At 42.8% G+C, this 21598-nt stretch overlaps 1 protein-coding gene across 2 annotated transcripts in view; it reads left to right on the top strand.

Moving 5' to 3' along the window:
- Positions 1-21598, top strand: part of EPS15 (epidermal growth factor receptor pathway substrate 15) — a 916228-nt gene that overhangs the window by 612542 nt on the left and 282088 nt on the right. For both annotated transcript variants that reach the window (XM_086952422.1, XM_086952423.1), the window contains exon 15: positions 19699-19896. In XM_086952422.1, the coding sequence (XP_086808548.1) occupies positions 19699-19896 (198 nt within the window). The remainder of the gene's footprint in view (positions 1-19698; positions 19897-21598) is intronic.

The following is a 21598-nucleotide window of genomic DNA, read 5'->3' as shown; positions in this document are numbered from 1 at the left end:
CTCTACCACCCACGAGTCTGCCTGTTCATCTTGTGAAGCTTTTTGATGCAAGAAGATCAAAAGGCACCATAGGCACGTTTCAGGACGAAGTGCTGAGGCTTTCCTGAGCTCCATCCAGATAAAACATCAAGGAAGTAGAAGTCACTTTCTCAGACCGCAGATAGGGCCGGAGTGCTTTTGGTAGTCCGGGGACAAATGGGAAGATAAGTCTAAAATACAGGTCTTCTCCAAGGCCTTGCACAAAACTAACACCTACCACAAAGATCACACCTAGGGTTTTTCATACTTCACACACACACAGAGAATCCTTCATTCGCATTTGATCGTGAACAGACTGCTCAAGGAATGGCACTGAGAGCCATATCGCAATCCCTGAACTGTATCAAAAAGGTTGTGATTGTTGGTACCATCCTCTGTTCCCAAAGTATCTCAACGCTAGAGACTCCTCATCCTCCAGAGCCGAAGGGTAAATGCCAAGGTACTCGGCCTCTGCATCAGAAGTCTTCTTAATCCCTTTTCAGGACCGAGATTGACTCCGAAAACACCCCTTAATACTGCACTGACTCTTCTCCAGGTGACTCCCATCCTAGTGTTCGGTTTGGATATTGCAAGTTATTTTTATTTGAAAGGACAGTATAAGTTTCAAGGCGATCCCTATGACATCGAGGCAGTGGAAAAATAAGTTAAAATGCAAGTTGTATGTGCAAACCCCAGCTGCTTCACTCTATAAACGCTCGTCGTGGACTACATAGCAACCCTCGATCTCAAGGATGCCCTCTTCCACATTCCAATCCATCCAGCTCACTGGAGGCACCTCAAGTTTGTGATAAGTGGAATTCACTATAAAATCAGAGTCCTAATGTTTGAGGTCACAACAGCCCCGCTGGTATTTGCCAAATGTCTGGCAGTGGTAGCAGCGTATCTTTGGTGCAGTGGAATCGATGTCTTTCCATACTGTGTCGACATGTTGGTAATTAGCAGCATCTGAGTGGAATGCCTCATTCAACAAGCACCATCACTCCTTCACACATTGGGTTTTACTGTCAATCCTATTATAGCTCACCAATAGATGCAGCCTTTCTTAGGAGCGATGCTCAATATAGTCACCGGCAAAGCTGAACCATCAATGAGAGGATGTTGAAATTCCAAAGACCATTTCTGCTTTACTAGACTTCACATCCTCAGACAGTGGGAATGTTAATGATGCTGTTGGGAATGATGGTGTTTTGCGTTGCAGTAGTCCCAACATCTCTTTAAAAGTGTGCAAGAGTGCATTGCAAGACCATGAGCGCAAGTGACTGGGCAGTGGGAAAATCTAGTGATGGTAGAGCTCAGTGTTCACACTGTCGATACCTGGGGACACCCAGGACTGTGAGATGCTCTGCCTAGTCCCTTGGGTTTCAAAATGTAGTCAAACAAAGTAAGTTCTAAACTGACAGTGTATTTTGTAATCCGAAAAATAAATAATCCAGTGTCAAACCTTCATAAATCAAACGTAAATTGTATTGAAACACTCCTGTGCCAAATACAAATGCAGCAAAATATTTAATGTAAGTAACATACAGTAACATTGTGATACGACACAAATTTTTCAAATTATGATTTGTAAAGAAAACATTTGGTGTAACACAACCCAATGCATTTCGTTTTTTTAAAAAAAAAAACCTTCAGGGGTATAGTATTAAAATGCTTAGTTTTCATGTATTTATGTGATTCAGTTCCTTCAGTGGGACACTACAACATAAAACAAACAGAGAAAATACCATAACTATGGATTGATCATGCCACAGCTGGCAAGACAAAATTACATTGTTCAATAGGATTTGCACATGCAAGAGGCAGAAGAAAAAGGACGAAGCAAGAGATGAGAAGTGAAAAAGTCATACGCCGTTAAGTGAAAAGACACCCGACACCCCCGATAGCTTGCTGCTCATAACATAAACAATGTGTCCAGTCAAATCAATGAGCGTGCACTAACATAAGTGATGTGTGAGAGTGACCTAATGCCGAGCAGACCATACAGTACTCTCTGAGCTGTTAACCAGTGGCTGGCACTGAGAGCTACCAAAGGTGCATACCCCGCAAAATCTCCGGAAAACTTACCGAATCCAATCGCAATTTAGTCAATAAAATATATATTCCCGTGTGAATATGCGGACTGTCACCAGTTATCAGAACCTGTACAAAATATATGTTGCCTTAATATAAATGAATGACAAATGATTGAGTATCAATATTAGTCATGTACCTTATGCGGGCTCATCTTTAACTTCAAAGACTCCCGACGTGCATCTAGAAAAAGAACGAGACACTGCTTTATAATGCACAGCTCGTATGTTCAAAAATGTATCTACACGCGGTTGAGCACCGCCTCTTATATGCCATTATCAGTTTTAATTATCACTCACCAAACTAACTTCAAAATAGCTGCTCGCCATCCTTTAACACCACACTAACGCAGGAAAGCCATTAGCGTTCGTCATTACGTGCCAACTTTAAAAGGGTCTCCCGTCTCTCCACATAGTTATGTGATTAGGAGACAAAACTTTATTGTGCCCAATGTATATCCAACCTCCGCGTTTTGTAAATAAGTGGTGCTCGAAATAGACAGCGAATGTGACCGATTATTAGAAAGGAGAAAATGCCTTCACATGTCTATGGAGTGGTAAGTAGAAGACGTTTGGATCATAACACATTGATGAACGATCTTGAGCCATGAAACCCATGTAGCAAAGAATTAAGTCGCCTCTATCCAAAAATGCAGTGAATGCTAAAATAAAGTAAAAATAAAATATGAAAAAAGGAGTGTAGAAGCATGTGCAAATCCTGTACATCTGTGCAGCAATCAATGTAACAAAATATTTAAAATTCACATCTGTGCTGCAATTAGTGTGGCATAATGTTTAAGAATCACATTTCAACATGCATACATGATTCTGAATTTATATATAACACATTTCGTAATGGTCATTGAGACCCCCAGGATTGGTGGTCCCAAGATGTTTTATTCAATATGTTTCCCTGCGTGCCATGGATGTATGATAGTCTTTGCCTGCTGTATCTGCTACCTTTTCAAGTATCGTGAACCTGATTTGTGGTATGGTATGTTGTGCATTTACCCAATGTGCAGCTAGGCTAGCGGTTAAGTGCTTGTTGCGGATTGTACTCTTATGTTCTATGATGTGAGTCGTAATCTTTCTTGAGGTTCTCCCCACATAAAGCAGCCCACAGCGGGACTTGATGGCGTATATGACGCCCTCAGTGTTGCAATCAGATGTCTGTCTCAATGATCTTTTGTAACCTGTTTTTGGGTGTGGAAACGTATTTCCTGGAGTTACGTTACCGCACTGGCCGCATTTCCAGCATTTTTGCATTCCCTTAAACGTGATGTTTCTAGAAATATTTTCCTTTTTAAGAAGTTCCCTACGATTTTTAGGGTGATTGTGTGCAAACATAGGCATTCCATGAAAGATGGAGGCGCAATCTGGTTCTTGGGCCATGATTTCCCACCTTTTTCTGATTATTCTTTTTATTTTAGCGGCTTGTACTGACTGCTTCAAAACAAATACCATGGAGGCCTTCTTGGTTTGGTGCAATAACTTGTTGCGGTCCATCTGTTCTACCCTCAGTTGTGCAGTCATTAGAACATATTCCGGATATCCATGATCTTTAAATCTCTGAATTTGTTTATTAATGAGATTTGTGCTGGTTAATGTTTCAGATGTAATTCATTTTATTCTGATGAGTTGTGATACCGGTAGATGATTTTTTAGTGATGTAGGGTGTGCACTGGAGTAATGTAAGGCGTTATTAACGTCTGTGGGTTTACGGTACCCAACAGTAGATATGCCTTGTGGTGGTTTTTGAATCTCAATATCCAAGAATTGGATTTTATGCGATTGAATATGAGGGGTAAATTTTATGCTAGGATTCTTCCCATTTATTTCACTTATACAATCTTTGAGTGTCAATCTGTTGCCTTGGCAAATGACAAGTATGTCCTCAATATATCGCATGTATAAAAGGATATGTTCACGCCATTTCAGGTTGTGTAAAATGTGGGTAAAATGTGGGTATCTTCAAAGTATTCCATGAATGTATTCGCATACGATGTGGCTCCTGGAAAACTCATTGAATTTCCAGTGCGTTGTAAAAAGTACTGATCCTGCCAGATGAAATAACTATGATCTAGAGAAAAATGAAGTAGCTCTAATAAATATACACCAAGGTCCTTTTCCATTGTGGAATTTAGTAGTCTCCATTCCACCGCCTCGAGACCTTCATTATGGGCAATGGATGTGTATAACGCCCCGACGTCTATCGTGCAAAAGAGTGTTTGATCATTAATAAGGTGGCTTACAGTGTCCAGTTTAAGTTAAGTCTGTGGTATCCTTCACATACGTTTCCCAGCTCTGAACCAAGGGTTGTAAATGGTGATCCACAAAGCTGCCAACCGGTTCATGTATGAATCCACAACCAGCTACAATCAGACGTATGCTTGTGAATTTTAGGCAGCATATAAATATGCAGTGTTTTTGGTGTGTTCATTTGCACGAATTGGCTTGTATTTTTGTTGATCAAGCCGTCCTCCTCAGCTTTTTTGACGATTACCTCCAGAAGCTGCTTAAATAAGTGCGTCGGATCCGAATCCAACTTGAGGTATGTTTCAGGATCTTGGACATGTTGATTAAACTTGAATTCGTAAAATGTGGTGTCCATTACCACAAGGGCACCCCCTTTATCAGCGGGTTGAAACACTATGTTTCGGTCTTGCCTCAGACTGTTTAAGATTCTTGCCTCCTTTGGGGTCAAATTAGTATGTCTGGGCTTAGCGTATGTAATCTGTTCTGAATCCTTTTTAACAAGTGTTTCAAAGTTGTCCAGACTCTTGTGAGAAAGTGACGACATAAATTTGCTTTTGGGTTTAAGTATCAGGTGTAGAATCTGTTTGAATTTGCCAGAGGGGAGAAGAACCATTTCAATCTCAGTTTCCGAATGAATTTAAAAGTGCTATCTCTGTTTCTAATTCATTGGAAGAGTATGTAGGTACAAAAGATGTTCCCTTGTTTAAAACCTTCTATTCTTCGCTGTTAATAATCTCTTTGAAATGTTCACTACTAAGTTAGCCGTTTAAGGTTGCGTTGGGGTCTTCCGCCTCGGTTGCCTTTTTTGTTTTGTCCCCTCCTTGTGAGGTTTCTTTTGGGAGACTTTTGTCCGGTGGTAAATTCGATGATTTGCCCTCCGCCAAAAAAGACGGTTTATCCATGGAAGTAGTTGCTACCTCCTCCGTGGCTGTGCCTGTTTATGATATCACTGGTGCTGGTGGTCTTTGCAGTGATAAATCTTAGTCTTGGACTACACTCCTCGGATGATGTGTTGCCTGTGTGTTTAGAAAATCTTTTTTGGGCGTAGTGCTTGCTGAGGAACTGAATGTGCGTGCTTAATCAATAAGCGAATAAATGGAAGCTGCTTCATCAGCTGTATATGCGGGAAACATCATTAACAACGAAGGCAGTACTACGCGTAACGTTTACACCGAGGCACTTACCACGTAAACGTCTTTCCAACGCGTATGCCTTCAACGATCGTATTTACCACGAAAAAAAAAACTGAAGGATTAAAAAGGGGGGTTGGGGGGGTCTCCCCCCCCCCCCCCATAAGAAAACGATCCCGCCGTGCCGAAGAAAACAGTGTCATAAGAGAGGAAGCGGAATAAACGTCCGCTTCCTCTTTATGACGTAAGAACGACGTGGCAAAGAAGAGGAGGGGAAAACGAATTCCGTGGTAACGCATGCGTGGAAAAGGCATGCGTTGCAACGGAATTCGTGGTAACAACATATAACCGTATATGCTTTGGTCTGAGCCTGATTTAACGTGAGTTCGGCTTGTCTTTAAAGGACGAAGACATGATGCTAAAAAAGAGTTGGGTGCTAGTCCACTAGTGATGGGCTACAAGTGAAACTGCTCTGTGATAGTGTAGACCTGCACACCTGTTGTAATCAAAAGTAAACAACCGTGTACTAAACACTTTGATAAATTCTTAAACAAATTGGCGTGCTATCTCACGAGCCCAGTGTTCAGCATAAACTGCAATGGCGGAACACCAATAACATGCTACTGATCAAGTTAATTACCCAATCCCGAGCCACTAGTGGCCTTCACGGCAGATGCTTCTTTTATGTGCAATGGTGCACAGATATACCAGCTCGCAATTCAAGGACGTCTGCACATCAGTATACTGGAACTTATGGAAGTTTAGCTTGTGCTGCAATTGTTTTATAGCCTCATTCACGAGACCGTGCTTATTCTTACTATTGCAAAAACTGCTGGGGAGGTACTCTCACCACAGTTTCCCATGCAAGCACAGAAAATCTGGCACTGACTATATGTTACAAGGTCCCCTTACTACTAGAACATGTCCCGGGAGTAGACAACGGCTTTTTAGACCTGCTCAGCAGTATGTATCAACACACCAATGGAAAATCAACACCCAGTTTCTTGAACAGTGTTTTCATTGTTGAGAAAGCCCAATAGTAGATCTGTTGTTATTGCTTAGGAACGCAATAAGCTAAAGCTACACCTCCAGGTACTTGCACCCAATCCATGTGCCATGCACTGGGGATTAACAGCTTTCGTTTTTCACTCACTGTTCCTCTTTCCATATGCAGTCAGAAAAACGAGGCACACAACAATGAGATTAATACTTATAGGTCCCACCTGGTGATGACAGCCATGGTACTGGATAGTTTTTTAAAGGGTAGTACACCCCACACAAATCTGACACTGTACCCAGACCTCCTCATGCAGCATCAGGGTCAGTTGTACCACCCCTGTTGCGGTGCACTGAATCGTGCAATCTGGCACCGGAGATCTTAGTATTTAATCATTGACAACTCCCAGAGTCATGTTACAAATTCTAAAGGAATCCTGAAAGCCTACTCTGTGGGCATGTTATGTGGCTAACTGGAAAACATTGGTCTATTACTATACCTATGTACGCAAACAACCTTTAGAGGCCACAGTGAAAGATATGATCTGTTACTTACTGCACTTACAAAAGACAGGACTAGCATACAGTTCCATTAGGGTATACCCACCCGCTGTAGCTTCTTGCCTACAAACATGGGTCCATTAGTCCATCTGCAAAATTCCTGTTGTTGAAGCCTTTTTGGAAGACTTAAAGTGTTACCCATTAAGAATGCTATAATGCCCCATCATGGCATCTCAACATTGTCATCGTGCAGCTTTTGGGATCGCTATGTGAGGAGCTTCAAAGTGGCCTTCCTCATTTTAATCCTTTACGAAGGGTAAGTGAACTGCAAGCTTTAGCAGTTGCAGAGCCATATATCTAAGTGCACAAAGATTGGGTTTTCTTGGCCTTTCATTTTTATGAAACAATTCACTCGAACCACATTCACTTGTAGAATAAGCCATACACACATTAGATGTTAAAAGAGCTCCTATTCCCTGCATCCATCATAGAAAATCATTTATGAAAACCAAGCACCTCTTGGCAGTGTTTGGACTGGCTGACCTGGGGAAACCAATTTCCAAAGTGGGCCTCGCCTTGTAGATTGTCAGATACATTTAAGACCGCTATGCTAAAGCCAAGCGCACTAAGCTCCGAACCAAGAGCACTTGATACTTCCAAAAAGGAACCTACTATGACTTTCCTGAGCAACATTCCTATGTAGATAGGAGCAAAGCTGCTACATGGTCTAGTATCTACACGTTCCCTTAGCATTACTGTGTGTGTTTGACTGACAAGGTGCTCAAGTCGGGCTAACTGTACAAGAAACTTTGTTCTACACATCTTCCATTCCTGCTCGTAGGCAACTGTTTTAGGGATTTGGATACTGCTTTAAATTATAGGCACTGAATGTGATCTACTGCAGCACATGCTGCAGCCGGTGAATGTTACCTACACAAAGCAGTTTGTAATGCTGCTGATTCTCTGTAAATGTTTTTTCATTTATTCATTCACCATCATGGATGGCACTTACACAGGACTTGGTTCCTATTGTAGGACTCTGGCTCGCATCCTCTCTGCGTTACGCATCTGAATTACATTTATTTCTATTCCTTGGCGGGGCCAATAGACTGCTAGCACAGGAGTCACTACGAGCATCTTGGGCTGTGCGTTTCAGGATCTACTTCCCCTATCTGTACACCAGTTAGAAGAAAGTGTTCTCCTTTGGGGGTTGTGTGCAATATCTTCAAATGTGGTCTGAAGGTCAGGTGATGGATTACATCTTTATTCATGATGCACTCTTATCATGGAAGACTCTGACAAACTAAAGTGTACCTGTATATATACAATGTTATTTTCTTCAGTTTGCCAACTCTCTCCTACGTTTTATCTTTAATCATTGATCTGATGTCTTTGTCAGTCACGTTTTCAATTTCTGGGACCTGAAACACATCTAATATTGATAATCTCAGTCTGTCAATATACTGTAGATATCCTCTCCCCCTTATTGTTTAACTTATATATTGAACCCTCAGTTAAGATCCGATCCACTGATTAAACCTTTTAATTTAGACAAAATAGCCCTTAAATGTGCACTGTATGCGGTTGATCTTTTAATGTTTACCTCTAATCCAGAAGTAGCAATCCCCCGACTTTTCAACCAGGCAGAAGCCTTCGGTGGAATCTCGGGATATAAAATAAACAAAGAAAAAACGGAGCTCATGCAGTGGAATCAGGAAGTAATATCCCCTGTAGCTAAACCACAGATGAGATATCTCGGAATACTTCTGACACAGGACATTTTAGATATACCAAAAATAAACTTCAATAGAATCTTTAAGGAGGTATGTGGACTTCTGCAGCGCTGGTCTGGTCTCCCACTAAATATCTTTGGTAGAGTAAATTTGGTGAAGTCACCTTTTTGTTTAATTCTATACCCCTAAGCTTTAGCCCTAAAGATATAGCAAAGATGCAGGGAAAAATAGGATCCTTTATCTGGAATTCGAAAGCCCCACGAATATCCTGGAAAAAGCGGAGAAGAAAACTGAAGGCAGGAGGGCTGGCAGTGCCAGATCGACTAATATATTATCATGCATTTCATTTTAAAAATTTCAGGATAATGGCAGATAAAGCTGACATGTCATCCATGGGCCGATTATTTCAGGCATTACTAAAGGGCATCCCTCAAGGGCATGAATATTTCCTATACAAATTCGGCAATCCCAGATTAAAAAAAAAAAAGTAAGGTTAAAGATCTTAGAGGAAGCCATAAAAAGAACTGGGCATTCATTAGAAAAAAACTGGGAATTCCCTACTATTTACCACAGGCACCGATATGGGACTCCCCAGGGACACCTGAATGCCTTAAAGATAGTTTATCAAACCCCCTCAAAGCGGCAGGCATAATATTTTGGAAGGATTTACAAAATAATTCACAGCTCATGGATTGGGATTCCATCTCCAGATTGACGAGAGGAACCCTTACCAGGTTTAAATACTATCGGTTATCAGCCTGGTGGGCCAGTACATCTTGGCCCTCTGATATATCCGAACCCAAGCTGGATCTGGTAAATAGAAAGGGGAGGTGGAAGAAAGAGGTATCTTTTTGGTACGAGGCCATGTTGAAGTCGGAGGAAGTTACAGAACAAGAACTCCAAAAGATGTGGGGGAGGATAGTGACCTTGGACTGTAATAACTTAAAAGATCTGTGGGGTGACTTTTACGATGCTAAATGCAGTAGTCAAGGCGGCACCCCTCAAAAGAAATCACCTTTTTACTCTGCACAGAGTTTACATTTCCCCTAAGAAACTGGTTAAGATCACGAAATTAGAATACCACTGCCCGAGATGTAAAGCTTTTGCCGCTGATGATCTCCACATGTTTGTGGAATGTCCCAGGCTCACAGACTTTTGGTCTAGAATAGGAGAGTTTATAGCTGAAGTATTGGGAATACAATTCTTAATCACCCCCAGAACAATCCTATTTGGGTTGGCCGTAGAACACCAGCTTGATGATATGGCAACTAAATTCATCTTCTATGTTGATGGTCTTAGCGAGACAGGAAATATGCAAGGCCTGGAAGGATGTAAATCCCCCTATTTTCTCTGAATGCCTGAAATATATTATATATACACCAAGTGATTCTGATATAGCCTGTGAGCGTACTAGTTAAGATAATATCTGGGCGGCCCTAGTGGCATGGCGGAATAGATGAGACTTTTTCGAAAGTATTTCAATGATTTCATCTGGGCACTGTTGGTGTTTGGTTTCCAATTCAACCCAAGGGCCATCCAGGTACAGAGAATTGGAGTGGAGTAAGCAAACAGTTGAAACTAGAGGCGTTTTCCCATCTCTCTCTCTCTCTCTCTCTCTCTCTCTCTCTCTCTCTCTCTCATCTGTTCAAATTGCGGAGGCCGGAACATCGTAGCATTGGAGGGGAGAACGGGATTTCCCCATCTAGAATGCCCATTATTGGTATATGAGGAATACTAGAAAGAAAAAAATATATACACTGTAGATGGAAGCTTATTAACCCTACATTTCAGCAAACTGAACCGGACACACAATAATTACCAACAACTCTGCTGATAAAACAAGCATAAAGATTGGCAGAAGAGAAGCAGCTGTAGAAATAACAGGGTGTTCATACTAAATGATACAAGGTCTAACTGGACTGCCAAGTAGCACTCGCTTTGAAGCCCTAAAATTACATATGACAAACTCCTAACTGTTCTACATGCCTCGCTGTTTGCTTAAATCTTTACATGGCGGTCTAAAATCTTTGGCACTTTTTAAAGGCATTCCACAACCAGACACTAGTGACCATGGTCCAAAGGTCAGACATGATAGTCTCATCACAAAAGAGATGTATGGGTCCAAATAGAGGAATATTGACGGAAACCATCTCTCTATTTTACTATTTGATTATATAAACAAACAATATGCATTTGCTATATACTTAATGAAATAAATCACTTTATTGTCTTTTAATCAGTATGTCAATGAATTATTTCGTGACACTTTTATATAATGTATTAAATTAAAATTTTTGTGCTACCTTAGTGTGTTAGTATTTATTATTATCAATTTGTTTCCTGAACTTTGCCAGTGTTTGTGTTGTCTGGGTGTTTTATTTTTCACAAATTAATTGCCCTGACCCAGGAACTTTATCCTTATCAGGGGGTCCTTGTTTTCCACATATGGATCCAAATAGAGGCAAGGATAACTGTCAGACCCCACTGCTTCAAACATCCCCTGCGAGTCTACCTTAGTAAACCTATTGAAGAATCCCGGCCATTGATAACAAATTCTCCTCCAGATCACAGAGGCATGTGCATGAAAGCAAAGACCACGGGGCAAGCCTTAGGTGTAGGCACTTGCTCCCCACAGGACTTTTGGATTATTCTGTCTGCTAAGCTCTCTGTCAAGGAAAATCTCAAAACGACCATTAATACACCCATACCGCTAAGTAACTACAACAAAACATCCACAGTGATGTGCACTTCAACACATTATGGGATACAGCACACCGCTGACAGCTGAGCAACCTCGATCACGGTCAGCTTGCAACCAAAAGGCCTGACAACCACAAGTGCAAAATGGCTGCGATCTCTGAAAAGAGCTCATGCAAACCTCTTGCAATTAGCAAATATATGGTCCATTGATTATATCAGAACAAAACTTTAAAATTCAGCACTGCCAAGGCGGTTTAACCGGAACAGGTCTTCCAACCTAGGACAGTGCACTACAGACATAAAAGCAGTCTGCCACCCCAGCTTCCTTAAGAACATTTACATGAAAAATATATTTGGACTCTCCCATGAAGGCCAGACAGCTTTGTTTGTGTCGGTAAGTATAGTCCCGAAAGGCTGGCAGCAAACGTAAAATGGGATGCCATGTTGACGCTGTCCCTTTGGTTGTACTGAGTTATATGGTGGCAGTGAAGCAAACTGAATAAATAAAATTGGGGAATCCTCCCTTTCTATTTATTAAATGGTATTGAATAGTCTAACACAGCAGCCAGGCTACTTCGCGATTTTCTCTCTTTTTTTCTCTTTTCTCTCTTTTTTCTCTCCCCTCCCTCCCCCGGAACACAGCAGTTAGATTGTACATGTGAAGTGTTGTGCGCAATATCGTTGTTTGCTCCACGTTTGTTAACGTGACGATCATGACATTTTAAATGTTAGTCTTTTGAATTCAAAGTGTTTGGCATCCATAATTCCTTCTTTGATGTTTAATTGCTTGGATGCCTGTAATTAATAACTTGATGATTTGTAGGTTCATAATTAAAACACTTCATCAGGCGATGACGTTAAGGTTTTCCTTCCATTTCCTCAACCTAAGTAGATGCTATCTGATTTATGTTTGTCGTTTTACAGCTCCCAGATATGAGTTAAGAAGCTTCTTTGGATGCTGGTCCATCTAAAGGGCTGATATGGGGGCCATATAAATGTGGAAATAACACACATAATTCTGTGTAGCATAATCATGTAGATTTACCTAGAAATTCTTCCTGATTTCACGGAATTACGTTTAACATTTAACTATAGCGTAAAAATGCCCCCCTCGTGTTCAAAATGGATGTGAGAATGCGTTTGGCACTAAGAAGAAGTGCTAAATGCAACCAAACATGAATAGCCAGCATTGGCAGCTGTTCGCGCTAGTTAAATGTGCACTTTGGGTAGAATTTACCCCCAACTTACTCATGGCAATTTAAAATTATTTTCCTAATGCAAAATGCACTAATGGATGCAAGTGCATTCTGAACTAGGAAATAGCACTAAATGCAATAGAACAAGAATAGCGAGCTTGAGTAGCTGCCCGTGCTCACTAAATGTGCTCCCGGGGCCGTTTATTTGTCCCTCAAATTACTCTTAATCAAGCAAGCTGGCATAGTCGCATTATTAATGATAATTACGCATCAAAGAGAAAAATGAAATTGCCAAAATTGTTCTGGCGTAATTGAAATTATCCGGTATTAGGGTATCTTTCATAGATTCACATGCCTGAATCATTCCCAGTCGTCTGGATGGGAGTCCTCGGTACATAAAGAAAGTAATGTCTCATAGACATATATACATAGTAATGGGCCGGAGGGCTCTCATTAGTAACATATCCATGTCCTTTTGTAAAAAGGACCAAACTTTGGCTAAGAGCCATTCAGCTATCACCACCCTCTGGAACCCTCCTGGAAGGAGCTCTAGTCCCTCAGATCTTCTACCGCACGTCGCGCTAAGGGAGTCTCCACTGAGCTCTGCTCAGCTTTCCTTAGTTTCTGGATTTCCAGTATTTTTTTCATCAAAATCTCTTCATCTGTGGGGAGTTTTCAGGTTACCCCTGGCTGATATTCCTAAAAAAGGACTTTTTAGGTCCTGTGCTTCATGTGATAAAAAGAGACTTCATGTGGATGACCAGCACAAGGACTGTCTCTATTGCCTCTACCCGGATCATTCTTCAAAGGACTGTAAGGTATGTCGTACCTTTTCTACGAAGACCCTCAAGGACAGGGAGGGACGCCTCTTAATTTGGCTGCAGAGGCTGAAGGATAAAGACCAAGCAGTATCTTCTGAAGAGAGTGAATGTTCCTTCAGGACTTCACATTCCTCTCAAAAGAGACCTAGGATGGCCTCTCCAGGTCCTTCATCTCAGCCACCTCAAAAGAAGACACATAAAAAGTCTTTAGAGGCGCATTCCAAGATTTTACTGGCGAAGGTTTCTCCTCAGGAGACTGTTCCAACCTTCAAGAAACCGGTTTCCACCTAGTCTACTTTGCCTGTTACCTCGTCGATGATGGCCATATCTACTTCTGTGGCATCTTCTGCATTATGCACGTCGACCACTTCATCGTCGGTGGCCGGTAGGTTTATCTCGTCGCCGATTAAAATAAAGAAATCGTCGTAGAAGCCGTCGACGTCCATAAGATCGCCGTCGACGAAGATTTCCTCATCGACATCTACTTCGTCGTCGACGAAAGCACCGTCGACGCCACAACCGTTGACGCCACAACAGTCGACGACAGCAGCGTCGACTATACCACCGGTGACACCCATCGACGTCCCAGCTGAACCTACCTTGCAAAGTGCGTATGTACATCTTAAAATTACAAAACGCACGCTGACACCTGCCTTGACTTCTCCAAGCAGTGTACAGCCTTTACCACCTGCCTACCTCTTGGATGAGGAAGAGACTGATGACAGCAGTATGTTCAGAACTGCTACCAGCCAGTCTGAACTTCATGTCAAATACCACAAAAGCTCGGACTATGATGAACATGAGCAGGAGGACCAGGTGGATTACCATGATGAGTACCATCCCCCTCAAACTCCTATGGTTTGCCTGCCAGCAACTCTGATTTCTGACCTCCAATTCCTGATTTCTGATTACAAACAGAGGTTTCCATCTTCGGTTACGCCTCCACCTCCTCCAGTGGTCTCTCCACCACCTAGACCTCGACCTTCACCTCTAGTAATACAGCCTGGCCCTTCTACTTCGCAACCTCCACCTTCCTCGGATGATGATGATGAGAAGGAACAACATGAAGAAGGGGAGCTTCAAGATTCTCAATCAACACACGATGAATGGGACGATTATGTAATTCCCTGTCCGGCATCCCCTGTACCTACTCAGACTGATTCACCCCCTCAGGATATCGGGTGCTTCCACAATATACTTGAGAGAGCGGCTCAGCGTTTCCAAATACCTATGCCTTCTCACCAACAAGACTTTTTCCTTTATGATTTTAAGGAACCATTGAAGAAGTCAGTCAGGTCTATACCTACAATCGACTACATTTGGGACCAGGGTGTTAATATTATGCAAAACCCTTCTTCTTTACCCCTGGTGCTGCCTAGGCTAGACAAGACATATACGGCTCCGGACACCGCTCCAGCTTGCCTGACCGGCCACCCCAAACCTGACTATGTTATCACACATGCTGCGCAGCGGATATTTAAAAATCCTTCTGCAACGCTAACTGCCCCTCAAGATCAAGACTGGAGACGCCTAGATAATATTGGGAAACGTTTCTCATCTATGTCCACGTTAACAGTGTGCGCATCCAACTCTTTGGCACTGTTAGGACGTTATAACCGACAAATGTGGGCAGACATTGCCCCATACCTTGGATCCTTGCCAGAGGAGGCAAAGGAAGGGGCAAAAAAGATTCTAATAGAAGGCGAACGCTCGGCCTCTGAGATCGATTGTTCGATGGATATCGCATCTACTGGTTTTCGACAACTGGCGCGGGCTGCAGTGTTTAGACACCAGGGTTGGCTGACAGTGACAGCATTCCGTCCGGAGATAAACTAAAGTCCTTGACATGCCTTATGACGGCCAGCTTCTCTTTGGCACACACATTGATGATGCTCTTCAGGGCATTAAAAAGGATACTGATACGGCTAGGGCTTTGGGTCCCCTTCAGTTCAAAAACCCTTCCTTTTGTGGCTCAAGAGGGAGAGGACAATCTTCTACGAGAGGAGATTATCAACACTACCGTTCCTCTTACTCTTCCAATCAATATCGACCGCAATAGCAGCAGCGTCAACAACAGTCGTCTTACACTAAGTCCTCCTTTCGAGGGAAAGGAGGTAGGCAAAAGGACGCAGCTCGACGACAATGACTTCTCTCTGCCGCAGGTCTCCACTTCCTTTCCACCATCCAGGATTGGAGGAAGAATTTCTCATTTCCTACACAGTTGTAAAAAGATAACTACAGACCGATGGGTCCTGCAACTAGTTCAGTTTGGACACTCACTGGAGTATATAGAATTTCCTCCCCAGACCCCTCCTCGTCCAATGCCCCACACAAATTTGCATCTACTGCTCTTGGAGCTCCCACTAATGCTCCGGAAGAGCGCGATAGAAAGAGTTCCTCCTGGTCAACAGGGCAAGGGGTTCTATTCCCGTTTTTTCCTGGTCCGAAAAAAGAAGAAGAAATGGACTTGAAATGGATACTGGACTTGAGGAGTCTCAACAAATATCTAAAGAAACGGGTGTTTCGCATGGTTTCTATTCAAGAGGTGCTACAACTTCTCAACGCAAATGACTACATGGTGTCTTTAGACCTTCAGGACGCCTATTTTCACGTCCCAATACAGCAGAATCACAAAAACTTCCTCTGGTACGCTGTGGCGGGGGAACACTACCAATTTCGGGTCCTACCTTTCGGCCTACAATCAGCGCCGCGCATCTTTACGAAATGCCTGTCTCCAGTGGCCGCATATCTCCGGCAACGATATCACCAAGTCTTCCGGTACTTGGACAACTGTTTTGTCAAAACACCTTCTCTAGCAGGCGGGCCATGGTCCTCCAACACCTGTCTTCAGCTTTTCAACCGCTTAGGTCTCACTCTCAATCGGGAAAAGTCTGTCCTTTAACCTTCCCAGCTTATAACTTTCCTGGGCGCCATTCTCAACACAACCCAGAGAAAAGCTTTTCCATCAAAGGAGCGGCAAAAGAAACTAATTTTTTTAGCTGCTCGCATACAATCCAAAAAGTCCTCACAGTACGCCTTTTCAAATAACTGATTGGGATGTCTTCCTGCATCCTGTTAGTCCCGCACTGTCGCCTTCACATGCGCCCTCTCCAAGAAGCGCTGTCAGCTCAATGGCTCCAGTGTACAGGATCGTTCGACGATGTCGTCCGCATTACCTCTCACATGGTCAAAGCTCTACAGTGGTGGATTCACCTTCAAAATCTTTTGCTACGCTTGCCTTTCGTGCTTCCAGCTTCTCCCCATATCATTACAACAGATGCGTTCCTGGAAGGTTGGGGAGCGTTCCTCCAGGAGCTCCAGATAAGCGGACGGTGGTCCCCTTCCGAGCGGAAGCTACACAAAAATCTCCTCGAGCTGCGAGCTGTCTACCTAGCCCTTCTGGCTTTCCTCCCACGGATCAAAAATTCTCTAGTTCTCGTGCAGACAGACAATACCCCGACAATGCACTATCTAAACAAACAGGGTGGGACCCGTTCCCTGACGTTATCTCACGAATCGCAGAAAGTCTGGAACTGGTTGCTTCTAAACAACATTTCCCTTTGTGCAGAATAGTCCCAGGAATGGACAATGTCCTCGCAGACTCACTGAGCAGACAGCAAACAGTTTGCCACGAGTGGGAGTTAGATCAGCAGATTCTCATTCGCATTTTCTCCCAATGGGGCACTCCTCACCTGGACCTTTTTGCAACCAAACAGAACGCCAAATGCCAACACTACGCAAGCTGGCGTCCCCAGAAGGGGTCTCTAGGGAATGTCTTTTTAATCGCATGGTTCAACGTCTTTGCGTACGCATTTTCTCCATTTCCCCTGATTCCCAGGGTCCTCAGGAAAATGAAGGCAGAACATTGCACTCTTATCTTGATAGCTCCAGCATGGCTGCGCCAGCACTGGTTCACGGAACTTCATCTCCTGTCACTGGAACCACCGATCCCGTTGAGACCGCTTCCCTCTCTTCTCACAATGAACCAGCAGCAAGTCCAACATCCGGATCCAGCATCACTCAAATTATCTGCTTGGCTCCTGAGTTTAGAGAATTCCATAGCCTAGCCAGCCCACCGGATTGTAGGGCTGTTCTAGCTCAAGCTCGGGCTGACAGTACCAACAAAATATATTCCCTGAAATGGAAGAGGTTCTGCATCTGGTGCAAATCTAAAAAGATACACCCTCTCCTCTACAAATATTGCCTTATCTTCTTCATCGGGCAAACTCAGGTCTTGCACATGCTTCCATTAAAGTTCACTTGGCAGAAAAGTCTTGCTTCAGAAGATCCTCTGCAGGCCCTTCTCTTTGGTCTAATAAACTAATTAAACAATGTCTTAAAGGCTTATTCAAAACGTTCCCTCCAGTGAAGACTTTACCTTCTACCTGGCTGCTTAACACAGTTCTTGCTCAGCTATGAAACATCCCTTTGAGCCGATACACAGAGCTTATCTTAAATATCTTTCCTGGAAAAAGGCACTTCTACTGGCTCTTACTTCAACGAAGCGAGTGAGTGAGCTTCAGGCATTCTCAATTCAGGACCCTTTCCTTCAGTTCAAACACGACTGAGTGATCCTGAAGACCAATCTTAAATTTATACCCAAGGTCCCATCGGACTTCCACCTTAATGAGCCCATAGTTTTGCGCTCTTTCTTTCCGAATCCTCAAACGGCAGCAGAGAGGACTCTCCACTCCCTCGATCTCAAACGCTGCCTTAAATTCTACATTGACAAAACAAAGACATTTCGCAAATCTAACTAACTCTTCGTCGCTTTCAGTCGACCTAGGAAAGGTCTTTCATTAACTAAGCAGAGTATTTCTCAGTGGATCTCTGTAGCTATTACCTTCTGTCACCAGCAAGCAGAGCAACCTCTGCATTCCAAGGTTCGGGCTCATTCCACTAGAGCTATCTCTACTTTCATGGCACTCTTTGGTGGAGTTCCCATTACAGACATTTGCAGAGCGGCAACATGGAAAACGCCACATACGTTCACCAGGAATTACTGCTTGGATACAGAACTCATGAAAGATGCAGCAGTGGGACAAGCTGTGCTCCGTCATCTATTTCACTAGAGGTGAGCCTTCTCTCTTCATCCCACCTTCATCCTGTATACACACACATTTCTCTCTGATATTGCATTTTGGTACCTTTTGCATTTCACATTGATATGTTATTATCTGGTGATCTTTCATATTGTACCATTCGAAATGTGCTTATCATTGCTTGCTACTCTGATTCAGGCATGTGAATCTATGAAAGATACCCTAATACTGGATAAGGAATGCGTTACTTACCTGTAACTGCAGTTATCCAGTATTGGTATCTTTCATGGATTCACAACCCCCCCACCTCCCCTGGAAGGGCTCGCTTTAGTTCCCTCAGTAATACATCTACTTAGCACTGTGCTTACGAAAATCTGAGCTCTTAGAGCTCCTTCCAGGAAGGTTCCAGAGGGTGGTGATAGCTGATTGGCTCTTCGCTAAAGTTTGGTCATTTTTACAAAAGGGCATGGATATGTTACTAATGAGAGGCCTCCGGCCCATTACTATGTATATATGTCTGAGACATTACTTTATTTATGTACCAGGGACTCCTATCCCGACGTCGGGGAATGATTCAGGCATGTGAATCTAGGAAAGATACCAATACTGGATAACTGCAGTTACAGGTAAGTAACGCATTCATTCTTTCCAGGTCTTGGGGCATATGGATTAAGTCTGATCACATCTTTTGAGCTATGACAGTAGGAAGCAAAGTGTCCTCCTATGTAATTCATTGGTGTGAAATTGATAATCTGCAGACTGTTGAATATATGAGTGACTCAACAAATCTGTTTAAAATGAATCTTCCCTGCTATTCTATCTATTTAATTTAAGGGCACATTACTTACCAGTTTGGAGATGGCTGGGTCTACAATATTCTTTTAAAATATTACTATTATTGTGTTTTATAAATAAATTGATAACCCAAAAGCTCTGAGACCTTGATCAGTCTTATAGTGTGTTGCCCTTGTCCCTGCTCTCCATTACCTGACCGTCTACATGCTCTGCAACTTACCTTAGGCACTGCTTCTCTTCCCCTACCCTCTGTCATTTCCCCCTTCCCCTGAGACTTAACTTCCCATCTTAATACTATTGAACTCCACCCTCTGCCAGATGCAGTGCTCTTACAATATCTTCAGCCTGTGCAAATCAGTTGATAATTTTAACAATACGTAAATAAAGCCTTTAAAAGATGAATCTTGGTTTTGAATGCAGATAACCTCACTAAAGGCTGAAATCCACAATCAGGAGGCCACAATCTCCAGTTACGAAGAGAAGCTGAGCAAAGCCAAGGAGGAGTTAAACCGACTCCAGCAGGAAGCCGCACAACTGGAGGAGTCTGTAGAGGCTGGAAAGGTGCAACTGGGCCCTCTGGAGCAGTGCTTCGAGGACTCGCAGCAGGAAATCCACTCGGTAGGACGATGCCAGTCACAAACTTCTTTATGTCCTTCCTACAATTGTCTTTTATATAAAGATGACCAGCTCCTCACCAATATAGTTTCATTTTGCCTAATCCGTAATTGAAAACAGACTGTCTTTGGGGTCATTTAGTGTTGCTGCATCCATGTGTATTTTACTTATTAATGCTGTTGGACTCGTTCTGATGCATTTTGATTCCCGTGAGGAAATTCTCTTTACACTAAACATGTATTATTGGCCACACTTTTTGGAGTTCTTATCCTTTAATTTCAATCATTGCTGTGGAGTGAGGGTATGACCTATTACAATTCATCCTCAACAGAGAATCAATAAATTTAGAGAGAATCATCCATAGCCAAGGTTCCGTACAGATATTAGTCCAGTTAAGCCACTGCATAGAGTTTTTTCACTGGGTTAGAGCTAGTGGTAGGATTAAGTGTGTGGCTGTGGAAGGCTTGAATAGGTTTTGGCTTAATGTGGCTTATGGATTAGGGCAAGGGCTAGGTTTATGGCTATTATAAGGTCTAGCAAAAGTGTAACAATAGGGGTTGGGGCAGGACTTAAATGGGAATTTTCAGCTGTGGGCAATTCCCCGTGGGCCTGAGGCATTGAGTGTGAGGGTTTACCCTCCCCCAAATCAAAATAAAAGCAGCCACAGTGAATACAGGCCTTTGAAGCTCAGTACGGCTTAATGAGTCTCAGCGTGCCCACTATGGCCCATTTTTTTTAATAAATACTTCAGTTTGGAATTTTGCTATTATTATTATGAAGCTAATCGAAACATTTAATGGTAGTATGATAGGTGTATGGCCTTACTGTGTGAACATACTATGTTTCTGTTAATAGCTGCCCAGTAGTTTCTTAATTGCACTAATAGTTTGCTCTTACTTATATGCTGCTCCAAGTGGTGAATTTATGGAGTTTTTGCTGTTACTTTTGGGAACTAACCCTACGACTAATCTTTATGTGGATCTGTTTTTAAGCCTAACTGTGAATCCAACATCCTATGGTTTCAAATGCTTTGAGTTGGGTGCAGGATTGAAGCAGTTTGGATGGTAATGGTCTAATTTGTTGCCTGGATTGTCTTTGTGTAGTCCTCTAGTAGCTCTTCATCAATTTGCTCCTTTTGGTAAGATTGAATGTTACCACTGGTAAGTCTTGGAGGATTCTTTGTAGTATGAACAAAGATTGAAACAGTCGGTTTCAATGCAGTCTGTACAATTATTGACATCCCTCACCACTGTGAATGCAGTATGCTCTGTAATAGCTAGCCATTTTAGAAGGACCAACTGTCCACACCAACCCACAACGCCAGAACCTAGGAATTGTTCTGAACGACGTACTCAACATGATAGCACAGGTCAATGCAATCGACTCCACCTCCTGCCATATTCTCCGCTTGCTCTTCAAGATCTTCAAGTGGTTACCCCTGAACACCAGATGCATCATCACGCAAGCCCTTATCACAGGCAGATTAGACTACAGCAACACATGAGATGCCAGTATCTCGAACCATTTCCTCCACCGACTCCAGACCATCCAGAATGCCGCAGCGAGACTCATCCTTGACCTCCCACGACACACACACATCTCACCACACGTTACTGGCTCCCTATACACAATGTAGCCAATTCAAACTCCTCACACATGTATGAAAGGCACTGCACAACATCGGGCCAACATTCTTGAACATCCA

Source organism: Lissotriton vulgaris, chromosome 1_1 (assembly GCF_964263255.1).
Source record: "Lissotriton vulgaris chromosome 1_1, aLisVul1.2, whole genome shotgun sequence".
Taxonomy (NCBI): Eukaryota; Metazoa; Chordata; class Amphibia; order Caudata; family Salamandridae; genus Lissotriton; species Lissotriton vulgaris.
The sequence above is the reverse complement of the archived record's forward strand: the minus strand, read 5'-3'. Positions and strand labels throughout refer to the sequence as shown.